At 30.5% G+C, this 23,236-nt stretch overlaps 1 protein-coding gene across 2 annotated transcripts in view; it reads left to right on the top strand.

The window, feature by feature from the left end:
* Window positions 1–21,523, top strand: part of LOC108916102 (E3 ubiquitin-protein ligase ZNRF1-like) — a 47,968-nt gene extending 26,445 nt beyond the window's left edge. For both annotated transcript variants that reach the window (XM_018722302.1, XM_018722303.1), the window contains 3 exons: window positions 14,685–14,780; window positions 16,875–16,983; window positions 19,560–21,523. In XM_018722302.1, coding sequence (XP_018577818.1) covers window positions 14,685–14,780; window positions 16,875–16,983; window positions 19,560–19,617 — 263 coding nt within the window. In that variant the 3' untranslated portion in view covers window positions 19,618–21,523. The remainder of the gene's footprint in view (window positions 1–14,684; window positions 14,781–16,874; window positions 16,984–19,559) is intronic.
* The last annotated feature ends 1,713 nt before the right edge of the window (window positions 21,524–23,236 follow it).

Raw genomic sequence — 23,236 nt, 5'->3', positions numbered from 1 at the left:
TCTATGGTACTCCTGTAAATAACCTGGAAGAGCTGCAGCTACGGATATTAATCCTTTTGATTACAAAAGTGTCAAGAAATCTAAACCAAGGAGGGTGTTTTCGAAAGAGTTCGAATATCGTTGAGACGAAGATGTCGTGCCTGCTTGGAAATGGACGGAGGGCACTTTGAACATCTTCTGTAACTTTGTTTTTTGTTTGTTAAAAGCTTCCTTTGTCGGTTTATTCCTAATAAAATAAAATGTTTGAAAAACGAATAGTGGTCCATATCTCCGCAACCGTTACTTTGCGGACCCATGTTTATTAAGACTTTTCTGCTTATTTTGGTTCATACTATTACCTCCTGAAATATTTTACACCCTTTTTTTAACACCCTGTATACATGAATATTTAACATATGTAATATATTTGAACAATTGACGTTATTTATGTATTTATGTATTTATGTAGCAATAGGAACAAAGCTTCCGCGTCTTAGATATACTAAGAAATGAAAATCTACCCAACAGTTGTTCTTGCGGAATGAATGAATAGGTGGGTCGAGAGATATAATGGGTTTTATGAAATCCTTGGTTTATTATTTTCTTTTTAGTGCATTTGTTTTTAAAATATTTTTTTTACTTTTCATTTATTAGAATTGAATTATAGAGTAATTTATGTAGATTGATATCGTCCCTATTATCTCGTAGAGGCGTATGTGTATATCCATTTCTTGGATTAGACGCCTCTACGTGATAAGAGGGACGATATGGTCAAAACCTCTTGAAACTCTAATTGAAAACACTAAATTTTTATAAGTAGACAACGCAGTATTCTCAATATGAATACTGAAAGTTAATTCTATTCAAGACTTTTCCATTCAGATTATAATTGAAAAGCGTGACATTATTTTTCTTGGATAAGACAAATATTACATTTGGGAACATTCAACCGCAATATATTCAGATCATACCCGTCATTGACAGCATCTAAACTGTTTAATAACATTACACCCCGACATTCATCATCAGCAACAGAGAACGGGTTACATTAACGTTGGCAACAATGCCATTAATAGATAAATTAAAGAGCAAGAGACCCAAGACAGATCCTTGAGGAACATCAAATGTTGCTTCAAATTTAACAGACTTGAAATATTTATAACGAAGAAAAATTAAAAAAAAAACAGGCGATTTCATTCACCTATTAGTTTTCTAATTAAGGTAAAATAAATTTTTTAACATCAATTTATTTTTTGTATATAAAACACAAGACAAATTTTCAAAATATCGTTATATTATTTGAGTGCGTTCTGTCATTTTAATATATTGTTTTCACAATAAATACACCTAAAATTCTAAAAATAAGTTATCCACCTATAAAATAAATAAACGTTACGAGTTCTATTTCAACCGCGACCTTCAGTTGCGTAATAGCAAAAATATCAGATATTAATTATTACGAGTGCGTTTATTGTAGAACCGCTTGCGTTTGCGGTACTTTATCAGGACATTGTGGTTAAAGAAAAGCTTGTCCAAAAAGATTAAGTCTAGAGTTATTTTTATGGAATTATTTTTACCTAATCTCTTAAAAAAAACAATGAGAAACTCTTATGTTTGTTAATAATTGATTTAAATCAAATTTACCAAATAAATATTTAGCTAAGACTGGCCACATTGACCAAAATGAACACGTTTAGCCACATAACATATTTCTGCATTTTACGGATTGCTTGTTCAAGTTGGTTCTGTTACAAAAATGGAATTAATACATATTTAATTAGCAATACAATAAATATAAAATTGTAGGTATATAAAATAATAAAACATTAAAAATATCCGTTACTGGAATGAAATATAGCATATTCCATTTGATATTTATTAAATATATTTTGTATTTATCTGGTTTTTTAAAAAAGCTTTAGCTAGGCAAATAGCCCAGAGAAATTTGACCTCTACAAAATTCCTTTGAAGCAGAAGTTTTACACAGGCGTTCTTTGCGGTGACATTGACTGAACAGTAATAAACTTAAATAAAGTTAACATGAAGTGAATTTAATTATCTACAAAATTGGTCTCTTTTTTTTCCCAAAACCTCGCCCTTTTCGAGATATTCAACGTCAAAGTTTCAAAAGATTTTTGGCAAATGTCGCGCGCCCAATACATTGGACAGCGATAAACTTAACATAAAAGATCTAGATACTGCAATTATGTACAAAATTAAATAAAAGATTTAGAGAATTCAATTATCTACAAATTTGGTCACTTGCATTTTTTCCAAAACCTCGCCCTTTTCGAGATATTCAAGGTCCAAATTTCAAAAGGCGAATATCTCGCCCTAATGCATTGGGCAGCGATAAAGGTAACATGAAAGATAGAATTCAATTATGTACAAAATAGGTGTCTTGCATTTTTTCCCCAAAACCTCGCCTTTTTCGAGATATTCAACGTCAGTTTCAAAAGGTTTTTCGCGACTATCTCGCGCCCAAAGCATTGGATAGCATTAAAGTTAACATAAAAGATGTAGATAATTCAATTATGTGCAGGGCGATTCACTATATTTTGACCCCCCCCCCCTTAACTTTTTGTTTTAAGAGTTTTATGAATTTTTCGAAAATGATAGTAGAAAAACAAATGAAGTCCAAACAAAATGGCCGCGGATGTTAACTTTGTTAAGTTAAATGGAACACCCTGTATATTTTTACATATTTGGATAGAACGTCCCCTGTAGAGCATAGCCATATAGGGTTTGTTTGGTCCATCTCTAACAATAAGCAATATAGTTTTAAAAAACGAAAAGCGAGACGAAAAGGTTTCCTCCTTTTTCGTATAATTTAAAATTATTTTCATAAAAAATAACCCTCGATTTGATCTTTTCGGCTCAATAAGTCAATAAAGAAGAAAAAAAACATATTTTTTAGGTTTACTTTGTTTATTTTTTCTTGTGTACGAAACATATAAACTACTGGAATGTGAAAAATTCGATTCCAGCAAATAAATGCGCATAAATTACAGCTCAAACTTGGGGTCCCGTAAACCGATTAGAAATAGTAAAATAGTGAATAATTTTTACCTTAGTCGGTAGTGTGATACAAAATCGATCGGTTGAAAATTCGTGTGGGATTCACGAAGCCCGCCCACAATTAATAAAATGGTCCTGAATCGCATTCAATTAAATACACGGGCGGATGGATACATTATGTTGCCATCGACGGACACAAAAAGAAGTCAATTCCTACGCGCATGTTATTTGTTGCGTTCTTGCGGATAAAATTATGGGAACAGACGTTTCAATTTCGTAATGTCGTTGCCGGCAAACGGCTATTATCCCGGTTTTCTGCAGTCCGGGGCCCGGATTCTCCGGAACTCGATCAGACGGCGGGCGCTTGAACGAGGTTAGGTGTATTTAGGCGACGTTCACGTGCCTGGTACTATTTCCCCGAGCAACAAATGGAATGCTTTCGGCTATTTAATTAGTACCAATCGTGGCGTTAATTTATTTATCGGTACGGTCGTTCGGGATGCTGTGCCTTAAAAATGAACTTTGACATTTCGACGCCCTGTCCCAGCTATGGGTATTGTGATAGGGTCCTGTGTCCCCGACGAGGAGGCAGATAACAACAATCGATTTCATCATGTTGTATACGGTAAAGACACTGATTTTATTTTAGCTGCAGTACATTAACTTGTAACTACCATGTTATTTAAAGTACCTACAAACTAGGTTATATTTTTTAATAGTGAAAATGTGTGCATATTCTTATTATGTGCCTACTACAGAGCACACTGTGACTTTTGTAATTAGAGTTGAATTAAATTGCAATTTAAATGCCTTGTCAAAGGACAAATTTTGTTTGGATTTAATGATATACCAGTCATTTGCTACAAACAGATATTTAGGGTATTTTATGATGAACTCTACAGGATGGTCCAATTTGGACACTTGGGTGGTTTTCTCCTTTCTTAAGAGATAAAAAATGTGCCGGGCTCAATTTTCGAGAAAAATTTTGAACAATTTCTATACGTAACTTATCAGTGCAAATTGTATGTTATTTATGTTGCTTAAGTTGTTTGTTTTTCTATTAAATTATTCTCATTTCAACTTTTTTCCTGATCGTCAAGTTTTACGTTTAAATCCGTAGTCAACTTTTGAATTTACGATGATTTTAAATAACACAACTACAGTACGTATTATTAGTAGTTATTCGTGTTTTTGAGAACTTAATAAGAGTAAGATAACTTTTCGAATTAAATTCCCCATAAAATAATGTAATAATTTTTTAAGTCCGCCAAAAAATTCGGGACTAAAAATTCTGTCACATTTTAATGGTGTAATCCGTTATCAACCCTTTAAAATGCTTTAAAATAACTCACATGAAATCTGGAATCGGTAAGTCTTTCACAATTGCACTGATTTTTATCGTGGTAGATTTCATAATAATACATTGGAATCTTATCATTTTTTTTTTAATTTCAAATTTGCAACCTGGAATTTTTTTTAATTTTTTAACCTTAGTTGCAAAATGAAATATACGACGCACGAGCGTGATATAGTTATGTATTATTACATATTCCGAAAGCTTATGAAAAGAGCTTCAAGTTAAAAAAAAATCGTCAAGATTCGTTAAAAAACAACGGAGTTACAGACTGTTACATATATTATTTTCAAACGAATTTCCCTTATTTAACGGTTGGACTATGAATATTATCGTCATTTTCTTCGGACTCGCTGTCGTTCGCTTCCCCCAATCTTCCGCCACGCCACGGCTCGCCGAAAATCAAGCGACCTACTGACTTTTGACAATATTTCTTATGCGCTTAACATACTTCCACAAATAAAATATTTTTACCTGGGAAAGTACTCGGGTTGCCGGTTATGACAGTATTTTTTTTTGCCGCTACCTTGTTTAACAATCGGCAGTCAACTTTGACAGTCTGTTGTTTTTCAACGAATCTGGACGATTTTTTTTTTAACTTGAAGCTCCTCTCATAAGCTTTCCGAATATGTATATATGTATATAACTATATCACTTTCGTGCGTCATATATTTCATTTTGCAAATAAGGTTAAAAAATAAAAAAAATTCTAGGTTGCAAATTTGAAATTAAAAAAAAATGATAGATTCCAATTATTATGAAATCTATCATGAAAAAAATCAGTGCAATTGTGGAAGACTTACCGATTCCAGATTTCGTATGAGTTATTAGACCACAGTGATAAGGAATGAGAGGTTGCGATGCCAAAACGTTCTGGTAATAATAAAGTAGTTTATAAACGCCTCCCAATATGAGGCCTCGATTAAAGGAAAGTTACGAATTTTGAATCGCGAACGCTCATTATAATTGTCGAAATAGTTAATCTTAAATTTTTTTGTCAGGGTCGTCTAATTTGGGTGGGGGGGGGGGGGGGGTCGTCGGCTAAAATTTGTCCCAATTTTTTCGAAATTTTCAAATTCAGATGCCAACAGATGATAGACCCTCATTTTCTCGTCATTATATCATTATACATTGTAATAAACAATGTGAAATGTTCTTAGAAAAGTTTGTTATTGTTGGGATTTTTTTACATGTTGCCATTTTCAAATTTAAACAGTAAAAATTGATAGATCTGAGTTTTTTTTATTAAAAATAGTAATGTTGTTTTATATCGAAAAAGGAAATCGTTTTCGAGAAAAATCAGTTTAAATATGTCACACTTTCCAAGGTGTGCTTTCCTAAGCATTTAAATCCGTTTTTCTTGGAAATGGAGCATTTTATCGAAAAAAATAAAGAGTAAGTACCTTTTTTGTAGAGAAAATGAAGGTCTATCATATGTTGGCTTTTGAATTTGAAAGCAAAAAAATTGGGGCAAATATTAGTCGACGACCCCCCCAATTGAGATGCCTCTGATAAAAATTTTTGAAAAATTTTATGATTTTATTAAAAAAAATGATTTTTTGAGGCCCCGTTTAGGGGGGCGTAGCTCCCTTAGAAAGCATTTCTCGACCCATGTTTATGTGCTTATTTTTGGCAATAGAATCAAGTGGTAAATTATTGGACACTAATTATGAGACACCCTGTATAATTTTAATAAATAAATGTTAATATGTATTCTTGTTTTATATTCGCTGTCAGTCATTGTTTTCAAATTTATTGACGTGCATAGATCCTTTCTTATTGTCAGTAACTAGGCATTTTTGTTTATAAACATTTATTAACAAAGTTTGATTAAGGAAATAATTATATTTATCTTCCACTTTAATACTAATGATTATATGGTATTCTAAAATTTTAAATTTAAAAAATTATGCGTAAAATAAACAGTTACTTTACAATTGAATGTATATGAATCGCAATATTTTGTTGGAATCTTCCTATATCAATAATTAATTCGTGTTAATTATTGTTCTTTTTGCTGGACACAAATTACTGTTTATAATCGTTACGTAAATTTAATAATTATTATTACAATATTGTTTTACCTGGTCTTGCGTAAATTTTATCATGAATAAGTACGTATTTTTTTTTTTTTTTTGTAAAACGTAAATAGTTTAACCTGGTTGGTGAAGTGAAGAAGATATCGCAATATTTTGGTGATATTTTTAGAATCTATAATACGCTAAAGCTAAAAAAAAATGTATTTTAAAAATATGCTGTTAAAATAAATGTCAGCCTACGTGAAATACAAGAATATCACCTGATACCTATGTTTGGATACTTATGAAAAATTTTTATAATACTATCAACATTTTTAGTAACGATGAGTTATGCTAAATTACTTCGAGGAATTTTATTCCAAAGAGGTTTTCAGAAAAAAATCAAGTCATTTGCATTTATTTTTGTATTATTACATTTAAAATAAAATTGATTGCCGAATTAATCAGCCCTGATTAAAATTTAATGTTATTTTATCTCTTAAATTTAAATTCTCTAAATTACTCGCTTTTCTTCACATTTACCCTCTCTATCTCTGACATTTTCCGATTTAGCATTTTTAATTTATCTGATTTCAAACACTCTGTAGAGACAAAAGCTAATCACATATTTTTTAAAATAAAATAGTTCAGAAGGCTTTGAAAATATTTGTAAATAGTCTGATTGTTACAATATCTTAAAAATTGTGAGATATACAGGCTTGGGAGTTTCAAGTGATAGGCGTAGTAACAGGTTAAGAATATATACCGGGTGTCCGGCCTCACGGTGGGCGTCTATGTTATTTTAACATTCAAGAGTCAAACCGAAAAATGCAAATTTTTGTTTTTATTTATTATATTTTTTATTGAAAATCACAAGAGGCGGGCGTTTTAAACTTAATTCAACGTTTGTTTTTGTTTTAATCGCCGTATTGGATTTTCGTATATTTCGAAATGTTTTGATTTACTTTTTCGTTTTTATTGGAATACTAAATTATCCATATCCATAAAGAAAAATATCCAACTACTATTCCAATTGAAATTTTGATTTATTTCAATTATAATTAACACTTTTAAAAGTTAAAGAACTAAAATTATAATTTTCACATGAAGAAACTTATTGATTAATAATTTTGGGGCGTATTTGGCGTTTTTTCGTGTAAAAATTGCGATTTTGATTTTCATAACTTCGATATTGTCAGTGAAAATTTAACTGCACTCTCACAATTTTAGTTGGAGCAACAGTTGGATATTTTGTGTCCAAAGCAATATTTGTAAATGTGAATAATTTGGTATTTCGGCAAAAACAAAAAAGCAAATTATATCATATACCTCGACACTGTTTTCAAAAAGACGAGTTGAATGCAAAAATGGGCAAAGGGCAGTATATCGCTCATACGGAAACCGAAAATATAGGGTTAATACCATTTTGAATTCTTCACAAAAAAACTTGTTAATTTAATAACTTAACTGCAAACCGTTTTAAATTTTCTTGCTAATAACATGTTTTATGTTTTTAATAAACGAACATGCACACTCAACATTAGTTTAAAATAATATCCAGATCATTGTAACTTTACTGGGGTTATACCACAAATTTAGTCAGTAACTACTATACCTCAATAACTTCAGTTGTGTTTCGTTTATTACAAAGAATAATAATAATTCATGTACTCGTTGAACTTTTTTTTCTGCCGTTCAGTAAGATTAAAATTGATTTTGAGCTTTATTTTTTAACTTTTTATTTCAGGCTCATTTGATTGAACAGTTTCATATCGAAAAACAAATTTAAAGTCAAGGGAAAACCTTGACATCTGTTTTCCTTCTGCTTTTGCCAAAATAACTTTTCTTTCGTGTTTATGTATTTGAGGGGACGCGAAGTTAAATTTAAAATCACGATTCTTTGAAAAATGTGACGTATACGAGTATTTAAAAATAATTTCTGATGACGCTCGATTGAAATTCCATTGTCAAGTAGGATTTTGAATTAATTCATGACATCTCTTCATGACTCATGAAGTTAAAAAGTGTAATGAATTAAATTTGTTGTCTAATAAATTCATAAAATTATTCACGAAGTGGTTCCAACTTCGTCAATTTTTGTGAGAATCTCGGAAGTGTCAACAAATAGATATCGTGATCACTTCCAAAAAGTGAAACTGAAAATAAAACAGTTGGATTATAGTTTCGAGAGTTGTGAGGTTAATACACTTGACAAAAATTCATTTTTTCCCAAAATTTGCTGACGTTTCGACTATATATTTAGTCATTCTCAAGGTTATGCTACTATGGAAACAATCTGGTGTTAGTAAAAATAAAGTAATACGTTTTCATCACATAATTCATCACTTCGTATATACAGGATGGGCCATTAGTGTGAGAAAGTAAAATAACTCGCTTGCTATTCATAAAACAGAAAAAAAAGTTGTACAGAAACAAAAAACCTAAAGGACAAAATTAATTTGAAACGCACAGGGCGATGAGTAAAAACAAGACACGCCAAATATTACATTTTTTAAATGGAACACCCTGTATATTTTTAAACATATGGATTTCGGAGAAAGTTCTGTATAAAGCAATATAAACAGTTTAACATTTTAGTGCGTGGTTGCCAATTTATGTAGAATTTTGAATTCGAATTTTGGAAAAAAACATGACCTCGAAGAAGTTGTATTAACTTTCAACTACTAACACTTGGAGCAAAAATATTTGACAGACTTACAGGCACATGTTAGGCAAATACTCCTATTTTAGCTAATATGGATATTTTATACTGGACATTTTTTATAATACGATCATTTTAAGAAAGTTCAAACTTGATTTTTAAAAATTTTTCAATTGGAACACCTTGTATTTTATTGTTCTATTTTATTCACATATCAGTCCACTTCAACTTTTATTGAGTATGATCTACACCTAAAGTTGTTAGTTTTTTAAGATATAGCAACATTTCTGGAAAAACTTATTATTTTCGGTCGCACGAAATGGTTTTGGAAGAAACTGTCACATTGTGTCAACTTATCAGTTCATAATTTATCATTCCATTTTGAGTTAACTTTATTAGTTAATATTTATTTGTGGTATTCTAGAAAATAATAAAAATTAAGTTTTTTCGAAAATGTTGCTATATCTTAAAAACTAACAACTATAAGTTGTACTAAATTTAATAACCTAAACTTTGTTACTTTTATCTCCAGCACTTTTTATTGTTTTTACGAATTATTTCAATAAAATTAGGCACGTTGTAAATAACTTAATTCATCGTATGTGTATATCCATATCGAAAAATGAAGTAACATGTGGTATATCTTATCATAGTAAACAGTCATTAAGAATTGGCAGGTACAATGACTTAAAGATCAAACTGAAATTACAGTCAACCTACAAAATCAGTGACTACTAGCACTTTGTTAAGTATTGTAATATGGGTCGCAAGATAACGTAGACATTTAAAAAATATTTTTTTATACCCAAACCGCTCATTAAATCAAAATTCTATAAGAGGTCCAAAAACTTCCAAATGGTATCACCTATCAAATAAAAAATAGTTGTCGTTATTGTCCGAAAAAGGAAAAAGTTATGAATGATTATTATCACCGTACACCAATTTTTTTTTTTTTTCAAAAACACTAACACCAACATTTTTAGATTGAAAGCAAAAGTCCACACCCCAAAAATAATTAAAATCGATTAATACATATTCGAGTTATATACAAAATTCAAAAAAATTTCACGAATTTGAGGCCTAAATCTGACGTTATTCTGAGACACCCTGTATTTGTTTCTTACTTTTCTTTTTGTATGTATAAATAGACCACCCTGACTGATCAGGTAGATTTTTAGGAATGACATATTGAACTTTCAAAAATATTGATCTGGAAAATATATAAAGCGATTCATTTTAATAATGTGAAAAAATCTTCGAGTGAAATACTGGTCACTAAGCCTTTGTTTAATTTTGACAAATTGAAATTTCAGATTTATATACGAGGTTCTTTAGTTGTATCACTTTTGAAAATTTTTAAATTTGATTTTGGTGTAGAATAAATGCACAAAATTTTAATTTAATTTAATATTGTGTAATTTTTTCAGCGATAACGTAACTAAGTACATATTTATTTTATGAAAATTGTTTGGAATGTGTGACAGTTCAAAGCACACGTGTTAAATTTCTCAAAAACTGCTGTATTTATCAAAATTAAACAAGAACAAAAAATGTAGATGAAATAGTGATAGTCACCACACAAAACTTCTCCTTAAGCAACATTAAATATAAATGTAAATAAAACTGTAAATTAGTGTCCTGTTGTCCTAATTTAAATATGAATAAGATATCTTTAAAACACTTTTACAGTCCGGTCAAAATAGACATTTCAAATAACGAAAATTCCGACAGAGCTAAATTTTGGTGAAGACCTTGGGTACACCATTAGAAATAAAGTGTCAAAAGTCCCCATCGATCCCATGTTTGCTAAAAAAGTTATTCGGGGTCAAAGGTCAAAATGTGAGGTTTTTTCGAATTTTTTCGAAAGCGGTAAGTTTTATCAAAAAAGTAGCCCAGACAAAAATTATAGATCTTAAAATTATCTACAAAAATGGTCCTTATACTTTTATATCTAAGAATCACCATTCCTGAGATATCGCGATTCCAGTACTTGAAGGAGTCACGTTCTACATGGTATGCAGACATTTCCACACCACCTGTGAGATAGTGTTCTTTGGCGCGTTTTTTTTTAACGTGGTTTTCTCGGTAGGCCTACTCCACGAACTGTTATGACGGAATTTTCAGGGACACTACTCTTTTAACTGTATGATGATTATTGATATTGATATTGGTTATTGACTTTAACTGTAGTTCTGATTTCTTTTGATATTTTAATCTGATTCATACTCTTCAAAGTCGACTTCAACAGCCATGTCCTCTTTGATTTCTCCTTCTTCCTCTTCTTCTTGCTGGATGTTCATAAATTGTTCAAATGAAGATGAATCAGCTGTCTCTTCATCAAAATCACATGAATCTTCGCCTGTGGTATTCAATTGGACATTTGAGCAAGACTGGCTTTGGCAATTAGTACACGCTGGAGGACACAGTAGCCCTACTCTTCTACAGCCACATTTAGCACTACAACCTTTTTTGCAATTGCAAAAAATAGTGTTTAGGAATTTTTTTGGAGCAGGTGGGAGTAAAGTTTGAATCGGTTCCAAAGTATTATCGGTTAATTTCTAACCCCAGTCTTCTGGGTTCAGATGATGCCTAGCCATGTCTGAACTTGATATTATACTCGATACAAGTGTTGATTAGCAGAAGCCGATGTTGGAGGAAGACAAGATAGTTGTACTTGTTTCTTGTTTCGTGTATTTTTTACAATAAATTTTTTTGGAGCTCCATAAACAGCAAGGAGAAAGCGAATTTCTTTTGTGATTATTGTTTGAGGTGAAGAATCAATGTCTGTAAATACTTTAGCGCAGTCAATCAAATCTTTTTTTTTTCAAATAGTTTTAATACCGATGTTTTACCCCTTCTGAACATTGCTGATGAAGTATCGCAGCCGGTTATCACATGTAAAAATAAGATACGGTTTTGGCATTTTGGATAAGCAGATAAACTTTTTGAAGAATATATTTCTGTTCGCTGTTGAGCCTTTCCAGGTTTTAAAAAGTATATAATTTTATCAATTGGAGTGCTTGCAGTGAGTAGTATTAATAAGTCAACATCTTCACCAACTACAATAGTTGTATTTGTTGCATTAAATTGTTCTATTGCTGTTTCAATTATAAGGACATCTGCGTCATTTTGGCTCAGGGACTGAGTTTCTTTTGAGTGTATATTCTCAGAATAGTATAGTTTATACATACAAGAGACACATATAGGCATTTTTACTTGTATTAAGTGCCTGACTATGTATATACATGGCATATATGTGCATATCATGTAGAACGTGACTCCTTCAACTTTTATAATCGCGATATCTCAGGAATGTTGATTCTTAGAAAAAAGTATAAGAACCATTTTTGTAGATAATTTTAAGATTTACTTTTTTGATAAAACTTACCGTTTTCGAAAAATATCCAAAATACCTCAAATTTTAACCTTTGACCCCGAATAACTTTTTTAGCACACATGGGATCGATGGGGACTTTTGACACTTTATTTCTAATGGTGTACCCAAGGTCTCCACCAAAATTTAGCACTGTCGGAATTTCCGTTACTTGACCACTATTTTTATAACTAATTTGACCGAACTATTATATCACAAAAATTTGTCTACTAAGGGTGTGCCTCCCTTAGTGCGTTAGTAAAGGGATATTCCTTAGATAAAGTATACTACGAGTACTTACACATCATATTTAAAAACAGTGAATTGAAGTTTTACTTCTAATCGTTAAGCTGACCAATTTACATGGGCAATGTCATTACAGTATAGATTATTTTATGTTCAGGGTTGAATGCCAAGGACTAGAGAAAACACTTCACATCGTAATATGTAATATATTCAATATTTTTTATCCGCCACGACCGTAATTTAGTAACTATTAAATCTAATTTGTAATGTGTGAAATTAAAAATTCTAATAATATATGTAATATATGTTTAGAAACATACAATTTTACTATGTCTTTATATGTATTAGAAAATTTTTATAATGACGTAGATTCATTTTTCTTTAATTAACAAATGCGCAATAGATTTATATTGTTAAATTAAATCTAAAATTAGCATAAACAATGTTTTACGGAATATAGTTTTAAATATTTAAATTTGTTTTTTTTTTAAACTATAATGCGTTCATTAATTTCATAGCTAATGATTTTGTTTTTTCTTTATTCGTCAATTACAGATTTCCTAACTTAACTACATAGAATGAATATAAGACAGGGGTGTGAAAATTGTTTAAATAATTCTTTATACACTGTTAAGTATGTTTATTATTATTGTATTTGTAAACATAACAACATGTATAGTTTGTGTTATGACAAATTTAAATAAGTACTTTAAAACTAACAAAGCTATTATTGATCAATAACAGTAATTGCGTGAAATGAAATAATTTATCCATACAAATATGAGATTAAAGTGAATTAATATGAAGAGAACTAATTCATTTCATGGTCATGTTATTGATGTGGATTACCAAAAAAATTCAATTACATTAGATTAATAATTGTAGTGTAATATGTGTTGAATGTGCTGTTAGCATTTAATTAATTCACATGAATTTTAGTTTCAAATAAAATTAGAAACTGACATATATTTTGTAGTAATCGTAATAATAATAATATAAGTATAAGTATTTTATTAGATAAACCAAATGACCATCAACTGAAGTGCTTCATCCAGTATTACAATACTGTAAATAAGAGAGTACAATAAAGATACTTAAAAAAATACATATGTTGTTATTAACAAAAGAAACATAGTGTAACTGTCTAAATGTTAACAATTTTTGGTCACTTAGTTCATTCATTATTCCCCAAATGTTGGACCACTAGTAGGTATATATACACTACAAGAAGTAGATAATTTTATAGATATATGTAACTGTTTTCATGGAAATTCCTTCATTTTTATAAGTTAGACTATGAAAATGTTTTTCCCCGGCAGTGCTTGTTCTTTTTAATTAAATTTGCGTGCTTGTTGAAGTTGAGTTTTTGGTCAAAAATACCTAACTGAGTGGTTATCGAGTAGGACAGTTTGGACTGATATTGTCATGAAAAATGAAGTGCGATTTGGTTGGATTGATTTTAATATACCATTTTTTGCACCAGTTTTGTATCAAGTTGAGGGGCAGCTGAAGCTTTTGCGTAGTTAGATTTAGGGTAAAATTATGACTTATCAAAGTGATATCAGCCTATTCAAGAGTGTATAGATTAGCATTCAGTTGAATGTTGTTTAATTCGGACATATGTCGTAACAGTAAATATTATTTAAAAATGGGCAAAGTAGATAGCCTTGTGGTAGATCCTGCTGTGGAGAGAATTTTCGAGAGGATTTTTGATTAATTTTAATTTGAAATTTCTTTATGTCAGTATTCTTTGAGTAAATCAACTTAGGACATGTAAAACGGATAAGCTTATAATGTAGACCTGCCTGCCAGACTGTATCAAAACTTTATATCTAGAAATGCAGCAGCACTGTGAAGTTTAATTATTCTAGAAGTTATTGTTATTGTATGTAGATAAATAGTTGATATTCTTGTTCACTGAAACCAAACTCATAATTAGTCGATTGTCGAATGGCATCTTGTAAACATTTAAGAATAATTTTTAGAATTTACTGATGTAATTATATGATTTTGTAACATAATATTTTGTTTCAGGAATTAAATGTCCAGTATGCAGTAAATTTGTAATTCCTGATGACATAGAATGTCACTTGGTAATGTGCCTCACGAAACCTCGGCTTTCCTACAACGGTGAGTATATCGATGTAGTAAGAAAAGTGAGTACCTACTTACATTCAAATTAGTATTACAGAAACACTTTTGGATGAATCAAACCATAGGTAGTACATAAAAAAATGTTAGTTTTTCTTAATGAACGTCAATTTCTTCATGCACTATTTTTCCTTGTAATTTTCTAATGTCTGATTAAAATCAAACTTAATATGATGTTGTTACATAAGCAACTGCATAATTTGGTGTTGTTTCAGTAAATTTTTATATGTCCCATATAGGTATGGAGAAGTAACTTATTTATGCACTGGTACTGGTAAAATGATATTAGAAAAATCATAGTTTTGAAAACTAACCAATAAAGCTCTATATACGGAAAAGGGTTCGAGATTGGACTGTGGTTTAATGGAAAAATTTGAGTATTTTTTAAAGTATTCCCTGCAGTTAGAGTTTGATTTATTCAAAACAGAACATATTTATCTTTTTTAGTTTCGTAGTTAGAAAAAAATAATGTTATGGACCAAAGTGATAGGAAAATTTGATGTGATTTTAGAACTATACTTGGAAAAACAATTGAATCTTACAAGCAACACTTTTTTTGAGAGAATATCATGCACAATATATTTTAACATATTCGAATAGAATGTTTCCTTATCATTATAACGGAAGTCACCAATATTAATGATTCGTTTACAATGAACAATGACAAGATATTACATCTATGCTCTAGGTCTAGAATTAATGCCATCTTTGGTTAGTTGAATAAAATATTTCGAAAAATTACACCAATCACCATTGTTATAATTTTACCGAAATTTAATTGCTAACTTGAAGGAACCAAAATTACTTTTCCAAATAAAATTACTGGTTTGTAATCATTTATGGTTTTGTATAAATATTTTAATATGAATAGGCAACATTAATTTTTTGATGTGACAAAGGTGTTAATTCTTCGAAACTGTGAAAATTATTACTTAAATGGCAGTTTATGAATGAATTATGATTATGAATTCAAATTCTTTGTTCAAATACAAGAGACAAGCTTTCAGCTAAATATAATTTTTCTTTGATAGCCATGTTTTCAAGATTTTAAGACTGGCATATCTTAAACATATTATTAGTCCAGTTGGGTAATTTATTATTGATCTGAATTGATTATAGACTACCTAACTGGACTGATATATTTGGGCGCATTATGCAGACAATATAAAGATTTACATTCTTCTGGATACACGAGTGTTGCAGATTTTAATCTAGAAATTGCATCTATCCCATTGATGTAAGAAGAGGGAGATAAGACATGTACTACTGCATCTCGTAATAATTTCCCACTCCCCTCACCCACCACCACACTATATTTTGTTGGATCTTGGATCGCTTTGCCGCCCAAGTTATGCTACAAGTTTGCTTTAAAATAATAATTCCCTTTGTTCTGCCTATATCTTCCAATCTCTGGTCTGTGTGTACGTTCTATCAGAAACAGTATCCCTATGATAGTGACAGACTACAGTCAGTTAGTTTATTGATTTATCAAACATATCGGGAATTTTTAGCTAGACATCATTTATATAATTTTAAGGTACATTTTTCCATATACGTATAAAACTTCAATTTAAAATTGTTCTCTTGGAGATATAACATTCTACATGTTGTGTTTGTTTATTGGTAAATAGGGATACTTTTTCAAATAATATTATAAATTCATATTTTAATTTGTGAAGGAAGTTTTTGCCTAGTTCTGCATCTTCGATTTTAAGTTCCACAATAAATTGATTATATATAATTTATCCGTACATTATATTTGTAGAGTATGTAAGTCATGAATTCTTGTCTTAATTTTCATAGGTCTTCCTCAGCATCAATCATTTCCTGGTATATTTCTCAATCTCATCCCATACCTGTGGAATTGTAATAGGTGTTCCATCGGTACTTTCAATCACTTAACCCGATCCGTCCTGTTCTTCAACTATTTATAAATTTTAGAACATCAGTACCTAATCATCAAATTGAAATAAAATCATTATAGTTATTATTTTATATTCTCAAAGTATTATATTTAGTATCTTTATCCTTCATACTTACTAGTAATTTATTCAATTCTATTTTCTTTTACAGAAGACGTATTGACTGATGATAAAGGGGAAGAATGTGTAATATGCTTAGAAGAATTAAGTCAGGGGGATGTCATAGCTCGCCTTCCTTGCCTCTGTATATACCACAAGACGTAAGTTTTTCTATTTTTGAAACATCTATAGTTACCTATATGTTTTATAATAACTGAAATTCTTTTGATCACCTTATTGAAATTCTTTTCCTTTTTTGACATCTTATATTTGTTTTTAATTTACTTGGATATTTTGCCAATCGAAAAGAAAAAGTTAAAAAATAAACTAAAAGGAACTGCTTCAAAACGGCATGTCAACAAGCTTAACATGAAATTTCACATTGAGAAAGTAGATTTTTAATTCATTTATAACATTCTGTTACTCTCCCTTTTCTCTCCTCACAGCCGGCCTATTCTTTGAAAATACTTTTGAATTTTTTACTTTTCATTTTACAAATGTAGAAAAGCATAGAATAATTCTGTTTTATAAAAAAATGTACTTTACATAAATGTTATGCGTTTTAAGAAGCTTCAGCTATTCATTTTCACTGCAGATTACCAACTGTTTTTTAAATATTAATTTTGAAAACAGAAAATAGCCAGAAAAGTGAAAAGTTGGAAAATACTTATAAAAAACAGGCCCCAGGTGTTTTGACCCTTGATTCCGAATCTAGAATCAAAATTTAACCCCATAACCTGTTATTTGAGTGATTTTGATTGTAGTCTTAGAATTTCTGTTATCCTCTCTTGTAAAATTTTTGTATATGTAAGTAATTGATTTGGCTTATTTAAATTTTTTTTATTAGATGCATTTTCAATTCAAACTTGAAATAATTACATAGTATTAGTGTATCAAATTTAAATAAAATCTTACAGGGCGTTTCACAAGGAGAAGGTAAGGTAGTCGGATTTTTGTAATTTTTGATATTTATGGTACGTGTAGTTTGGACCTTGAATAAGGATTTTTTGAAGTAGTTCGACGCAACGTTCATAAATTACCGAGATAATCGATTTTGAAGTTTTACCTGACAGCTAAATCCACTAGATGTGACACATTCTCCAACTGGGAGCGTGGTCTAATTGGTAGCGATCGGGACTGACAGTCACGAGATCGCTGGTTCGAGTCCATCGCGTGACATATTTTTTTTTCTCAAAAGCACCATAGGTTTTTTATTATTTTTTTCATCTCGAAAATTATGAACAAACGAAATATTATAATAAATACTTATGTATATGTAGGAATATTCTTCAAATATTTCATTAAAATGCACGATTGGTTGATAAACAATATTTATTATGAATTAACAATAAAGTTTCTTAAAAAAAACAAACGAGGTCAGTAGGTTTTTTATTTTATTTTTAGTATTTGATATTTTACGCAGTGTGGCATAAGTCAGAATGATAGTTATCATAGAAACATGGGAAGCGGAAATTTTTTAAGCATCTAGTATGTCGTGTAAATGTTATGTTTTTACAGGCGCATTTTGTTTTCAAAATATCGACGTCGAAGTAAATTTCGTTAACATTTTGAAAGATTGTTCTTTCATCACACAGTTTCGATGCTTCTCTATCCTTTGTGGAATTTACCGAAACTTTTTACGCCCGAGTAGGTGTGTTTTGTAAGCGGTTTTTTTAAACATAGTGGACGACCCACACAACCTAGCTCAAAATGTTAATTAAACACTTGAAGAATAATCCTACATACAGTTCTCATAATATTTCGTTTGTTCATAATTTTCGAGACCAGAAAAATAAAAAGAAAGGAAGCTAGATGATTTCTGCATCCCATTTTTTCATGATAGCTATCATAAATATAAAATAAAAGAATATCCTACCTGACCTCGTTTGTTTTTTTTTTTAATGAAATCTTATTGTTAATTCATAATAAATATTGTTTATCAACCAATTGTGCATTTTAATGAAATATTTGAAGAATATTCCTACATATACATAAGTATTTATTATAATATTTCGTTTGTTCATAATTTTCGAGATGAAAAAAATAATAAAAACCATATGGTGCGTTTTGAAAAAAAATGTCACGTGACGGACTCGAACCAGTGATCTCATGACAGTCAGTCCCTAACGCTACCAATTGGACTAAGCTTCCAGTTGAAGAATGTGTCACATTTAGTGGATTTAGCTGTCAGGTAAAATTTCAAAATCGATTATCTCGGTAATTTATGAACGTTGCGTCGAACTACTTCTGAAAATTCTTATTCAAGGTCCAAACTACACGTACCCTAAATATCAAAAATTACAAAAATCCGACTACCTTACCTTCTCCTTGTCAGTTAAAAAAGCATATTTTTTTGTTAATTTTGATGCCCTCTGATGAAGCAACTTAGAATAGGAGTAAGTCGCAGGAAACTGATAGTTCCATATACTCCGAATATTGGAACACCCTGTATATGCTTCCAGTTATTTGATATTATTTATTTAAATAATATATCATACTATAATGTTACAACCTTATAGCCTAATAATGTGTCTTATTTTCATGAAATGGGTAGCTTATGTGCACAAAAAACTCAATAAATTTACAGCTTGGTGTTTCTTTGAGATCAAATGCTGTGTTCTATTAAAATTTCCAGTATGAGATCTCTGGCTAGCCAGTAGAGGTTTTTCACTAACAGTTTTATATACTTAATTACAATTTTTTTATGTAAGCTTTAATTCAGTATTGTATTTTTCAGATGTATAGATCAATGGTTTGAAGTAAATCGATCTTGTCCAGAGCATCCTGGTGATTAGCATAATTCCTAGGAGTATTGTGTATATATGTAAATATTTTATTGAAACGAACTCTAAAACAATTTTAATACTGGAGTTGTGTATATTCTAGGGATTTAAAGTGAAATAGTTACCTAATATTAATACCGTTTATAAGAAGTTTTACATACACTAGTTTTTATTTGATTTTCTGCAAGATTTTAAAGAAATACATACATAACGCATAAGTATTTATAAAGATCAGCGCTGTAACTAAGTTGACATATCAATTTGGTTAGAGTTCAACATAATTAGCTTTTCTAGAAGTTTGTACAAGATAACTTATTTGATACTGAGAACCGTTGAATGGATATTCCCTTAAAATGCTTTCGTTATTCCAAATTTTATTTTCATAGCTGAAATTTCGTTTCATTCTAGGTTTTGATCTGAATATATTTTATAATGGAAAGAAATCGTTTTTAAAAATATATATTTTTGATACTTTCATACGGCAACTACAATTCCTGATTTGTTGTTGAATCATTTTCTGTCTGACGGGAAATTGTGTTAAAACTGATATTGTTAAAACCAAGTCGACGTTAAAGGTCTTCGTATTGGTGCGGGGCAGGGAAAATGGAGTTCTTACTGCCGTACGGGGCAATCGATACTAAATACTTCGTGTTTTATATGTGGTTTAATTCAAAGTCATTTGATATACAAAAACTAGTTTTTAGGCAGCATTTTCTTAGAAGTAGCAATATTTTTTAACATCACATGTGTATTTATTTACGTTTTTCTATTCGGTTGTGTTTATTATTTAGTTGTTTACGCAGATATAACGAACGACTTTGATTTAAAATAGAATACATCTGTCGGTTTAAAATGTAACTGCTATTAAATCGGGGTGGAGTTAACTCGATATAGCTAACATATGCCTAATTAATGATTGCTTTAAAGCATCAGATTACTTTCAGACACAAAATGTAAACATACATACTAATTTGTCCGTTTATATAGGGGTGTTGAATAAGTTCTCGCTGTTTTCTCGTGAAAATGCATAAAAAGATAATTAGTAAAAAACATGTCACTGAAAAGTATTGTTCATCGATAGCCACTACTTTTTCCCATTTTTCTGGCAGCATTTTAATTCCATGTCCGAAAAACGACACGTCTTTTGAGGCTATCCAATAGTCGACCAATTTTTTGGCATCTTCATAAAACTGCTACTTAGCTAGGCCATGTGCGATTGATCAGAACAAGTGATAATCGGAAAGGGCAATATCCGATGTAGGTTTTCACTGGTTCATGTGGCCAAGCCTTGTCCAAGCATAATCACTTTGTCGAGCCTCTGCTCGTATAGTGGCCATTTTTCTTTCAATGCTCGTCTCAAACGCATCAATTGTAATAAACTATACTCAGCAGATCTCGTCAAATGTAGAGCAGAAACGTGAGATCATCGATATTCGGTTTCGCCGATGATGTGGACGGATGGCCGGGCTAGCCCCACAATTTTCCATGCTTAAGATTATCATATCTGTTTTTCATCGCCAGTTATGATATGACGCAAAAAACCTTTGAATCATTCTTAACGCTTTCAAACGTTTTGAAACTGTTGTGTAATCACCTCCGAATGTTTCTGTAAGTTCAGCTAATGTCTGATATAAGTCTTCTTGAAGTAATGCCGCCAATTCTTCAAACTGTTTTGGTGCGCCAGAGAGATGGCCACTTTTTGGAAAAGTGTGGTACGGACATGTACGTTGGACATGTCGACGAAATGTCCGGACATGTCGGGAAAAGTACTTTTGACCTTGAATCTAATAAGGCACCTACGAGTGACGTCATGTTTTCACAGGTCACTGTTTGAGGGTACACTGTGTCTTATTAAATGTTATTTATTATATTTTTGATTAATTTTTCATTACAATATAAAACATAAAATTATGTAAAATTATTTGTCCACCCTACTGGAAATCTTAAAAATTGTTTACGAGCAGAAGTTACATTTATAATGATTTTTACTCAATTCAGAAAAATATAACCAAACTGTTGATTTTGGCGTCATACTTCATTTATAAACTATTTGTGTATTAAATATTAAATTAAGAATCAACTGATTATTATTTACTAATGGTTAACTTTGCCCAAAATAATAAAATATGGACAAATAAAAGACGTTATATTTTTAAAATGTCAGTTTCAGTTAAAGTTACCAACAAAGTTACCAAAAAATGGCTAAATATCTTTAATTTTACATGTACCAACTTCAAAAATTTTTTTAAGGGTATTATGAATGCAACAAATAATTACGCGCATGCGCATACAACTTTTCAATCTTGAAAAGTGTCCTCAGGACATGTCCACTTTTCACGACATCTCCGACATGTCCAGCTGACAAGTCCGTGCCACATCTAATTATTTTTAACATCGAAATCATTATTTTTTATTCTCTGCAAGTTTGCGACAGAGCATGGTTGCCGTAAGTCTCAACAAGAATTCTGCCTGCTTCTACTGAAGATTTCTTTTGAATAAAGAGTAGTGCAACAAAATTCCCTCTAAATTCTCTTTTTTTGCCACGAAATTCGACATGCCCAACACTATGAAAAAATGAGAAAAAAGAAAGTAGTTTTACTAGAACGCTAGCAGTTCTAGTAATGCCATCTGTTTGGAAAACAGCGAAACTTTACTCAACGTCCCGATATTTTGATACCCCTCCACTCGCAAGAGTTATATTTTTCATTTTTTATAACATAAAAATAAAATAATAACTATTACAGTTAATAAGAATTTACATTTAATAAAGCACATTGAGAAATAAAACATCGAACAAAGTCTATAATTAATGTCTTACACGTTTGCTACACCCGATTTATGTTTATTTTTTTGTAAATGTTATATTTTTCACTTCACCAGAATACCACTGATATTACAATATTTATTTTTATGTTTTTATAATTCTTCCTTTCTGCCTTGAACTTACACCACAGCAGACTGTATATAGGACACTTGCCGGATTTGTGAGACAAAACGATTGAATGCACACAATTTTAGGGACCAAATTTAATTAACTGCAGTAGAGCATTATTCTGTTTTTATGTTATACGAGGCAAATTATCTATGATTTAAAAAGACAAAATGTGTCGTACTGTTGAAAATTAAAACAACATTCGTATAATTCGCTAAGACCAAGTGTGTAAAAAAAGATAAAATCAACCAAAGACATTTTGTTGAAGTTTAAAGTGATTATATATAAGGTGCTAATTGTGAACTATTTTTAAATTTAAGTTCTATGTTACCTATATTTTATTGAATAACTATTGACTTTAAAATATTTTAGTGAATTCAGTTACGTTTTATATTTGTTGCAACGGAAAACTTCTGAATAGAAGTGCCATATTTTGAGTATAACTTAAATATCTAAGGTGTAGCCTGGTAGTTAAATAAAATAAACTTTCCATATTCGTTTTATTTCATTTCCTAACCAAATAACAGCAATAAAAAAATACTGTAATTTCAGCATATATAAAAATATTTTAAATTTATTCTTCAAAATTGAGAATAATAGAAAGGTCTTCAAAACTGAGAATAGAAAGGTGACCCAAAACCAACGGCTGGCTGCAATTGCAGGAAAAGGAAAAGAGCAAATATGAAACGGTAAGTAGGC

Source organism: Anoplophora glabripennis, unplaced genomic scaffold (genome assembly GCF_000390285.2).
Source record: "Anoplophora glabripennis isolate ALB-LARVAE unplaced genomic scaffold, Agla_2.0 scaffold1205, whole genome shotgun sequence".
NCBI classification, from domain to species: domain Eukaryota; kingdom Metazoa; phylum Arthropoda; class Insecta; order Coleoptera; family Cerambycidae; genus Anoplophora; species Anoplophora glabripennis.
This window is presented reverse-complemented; position numbering and strand designations above follow the sequence as displayed.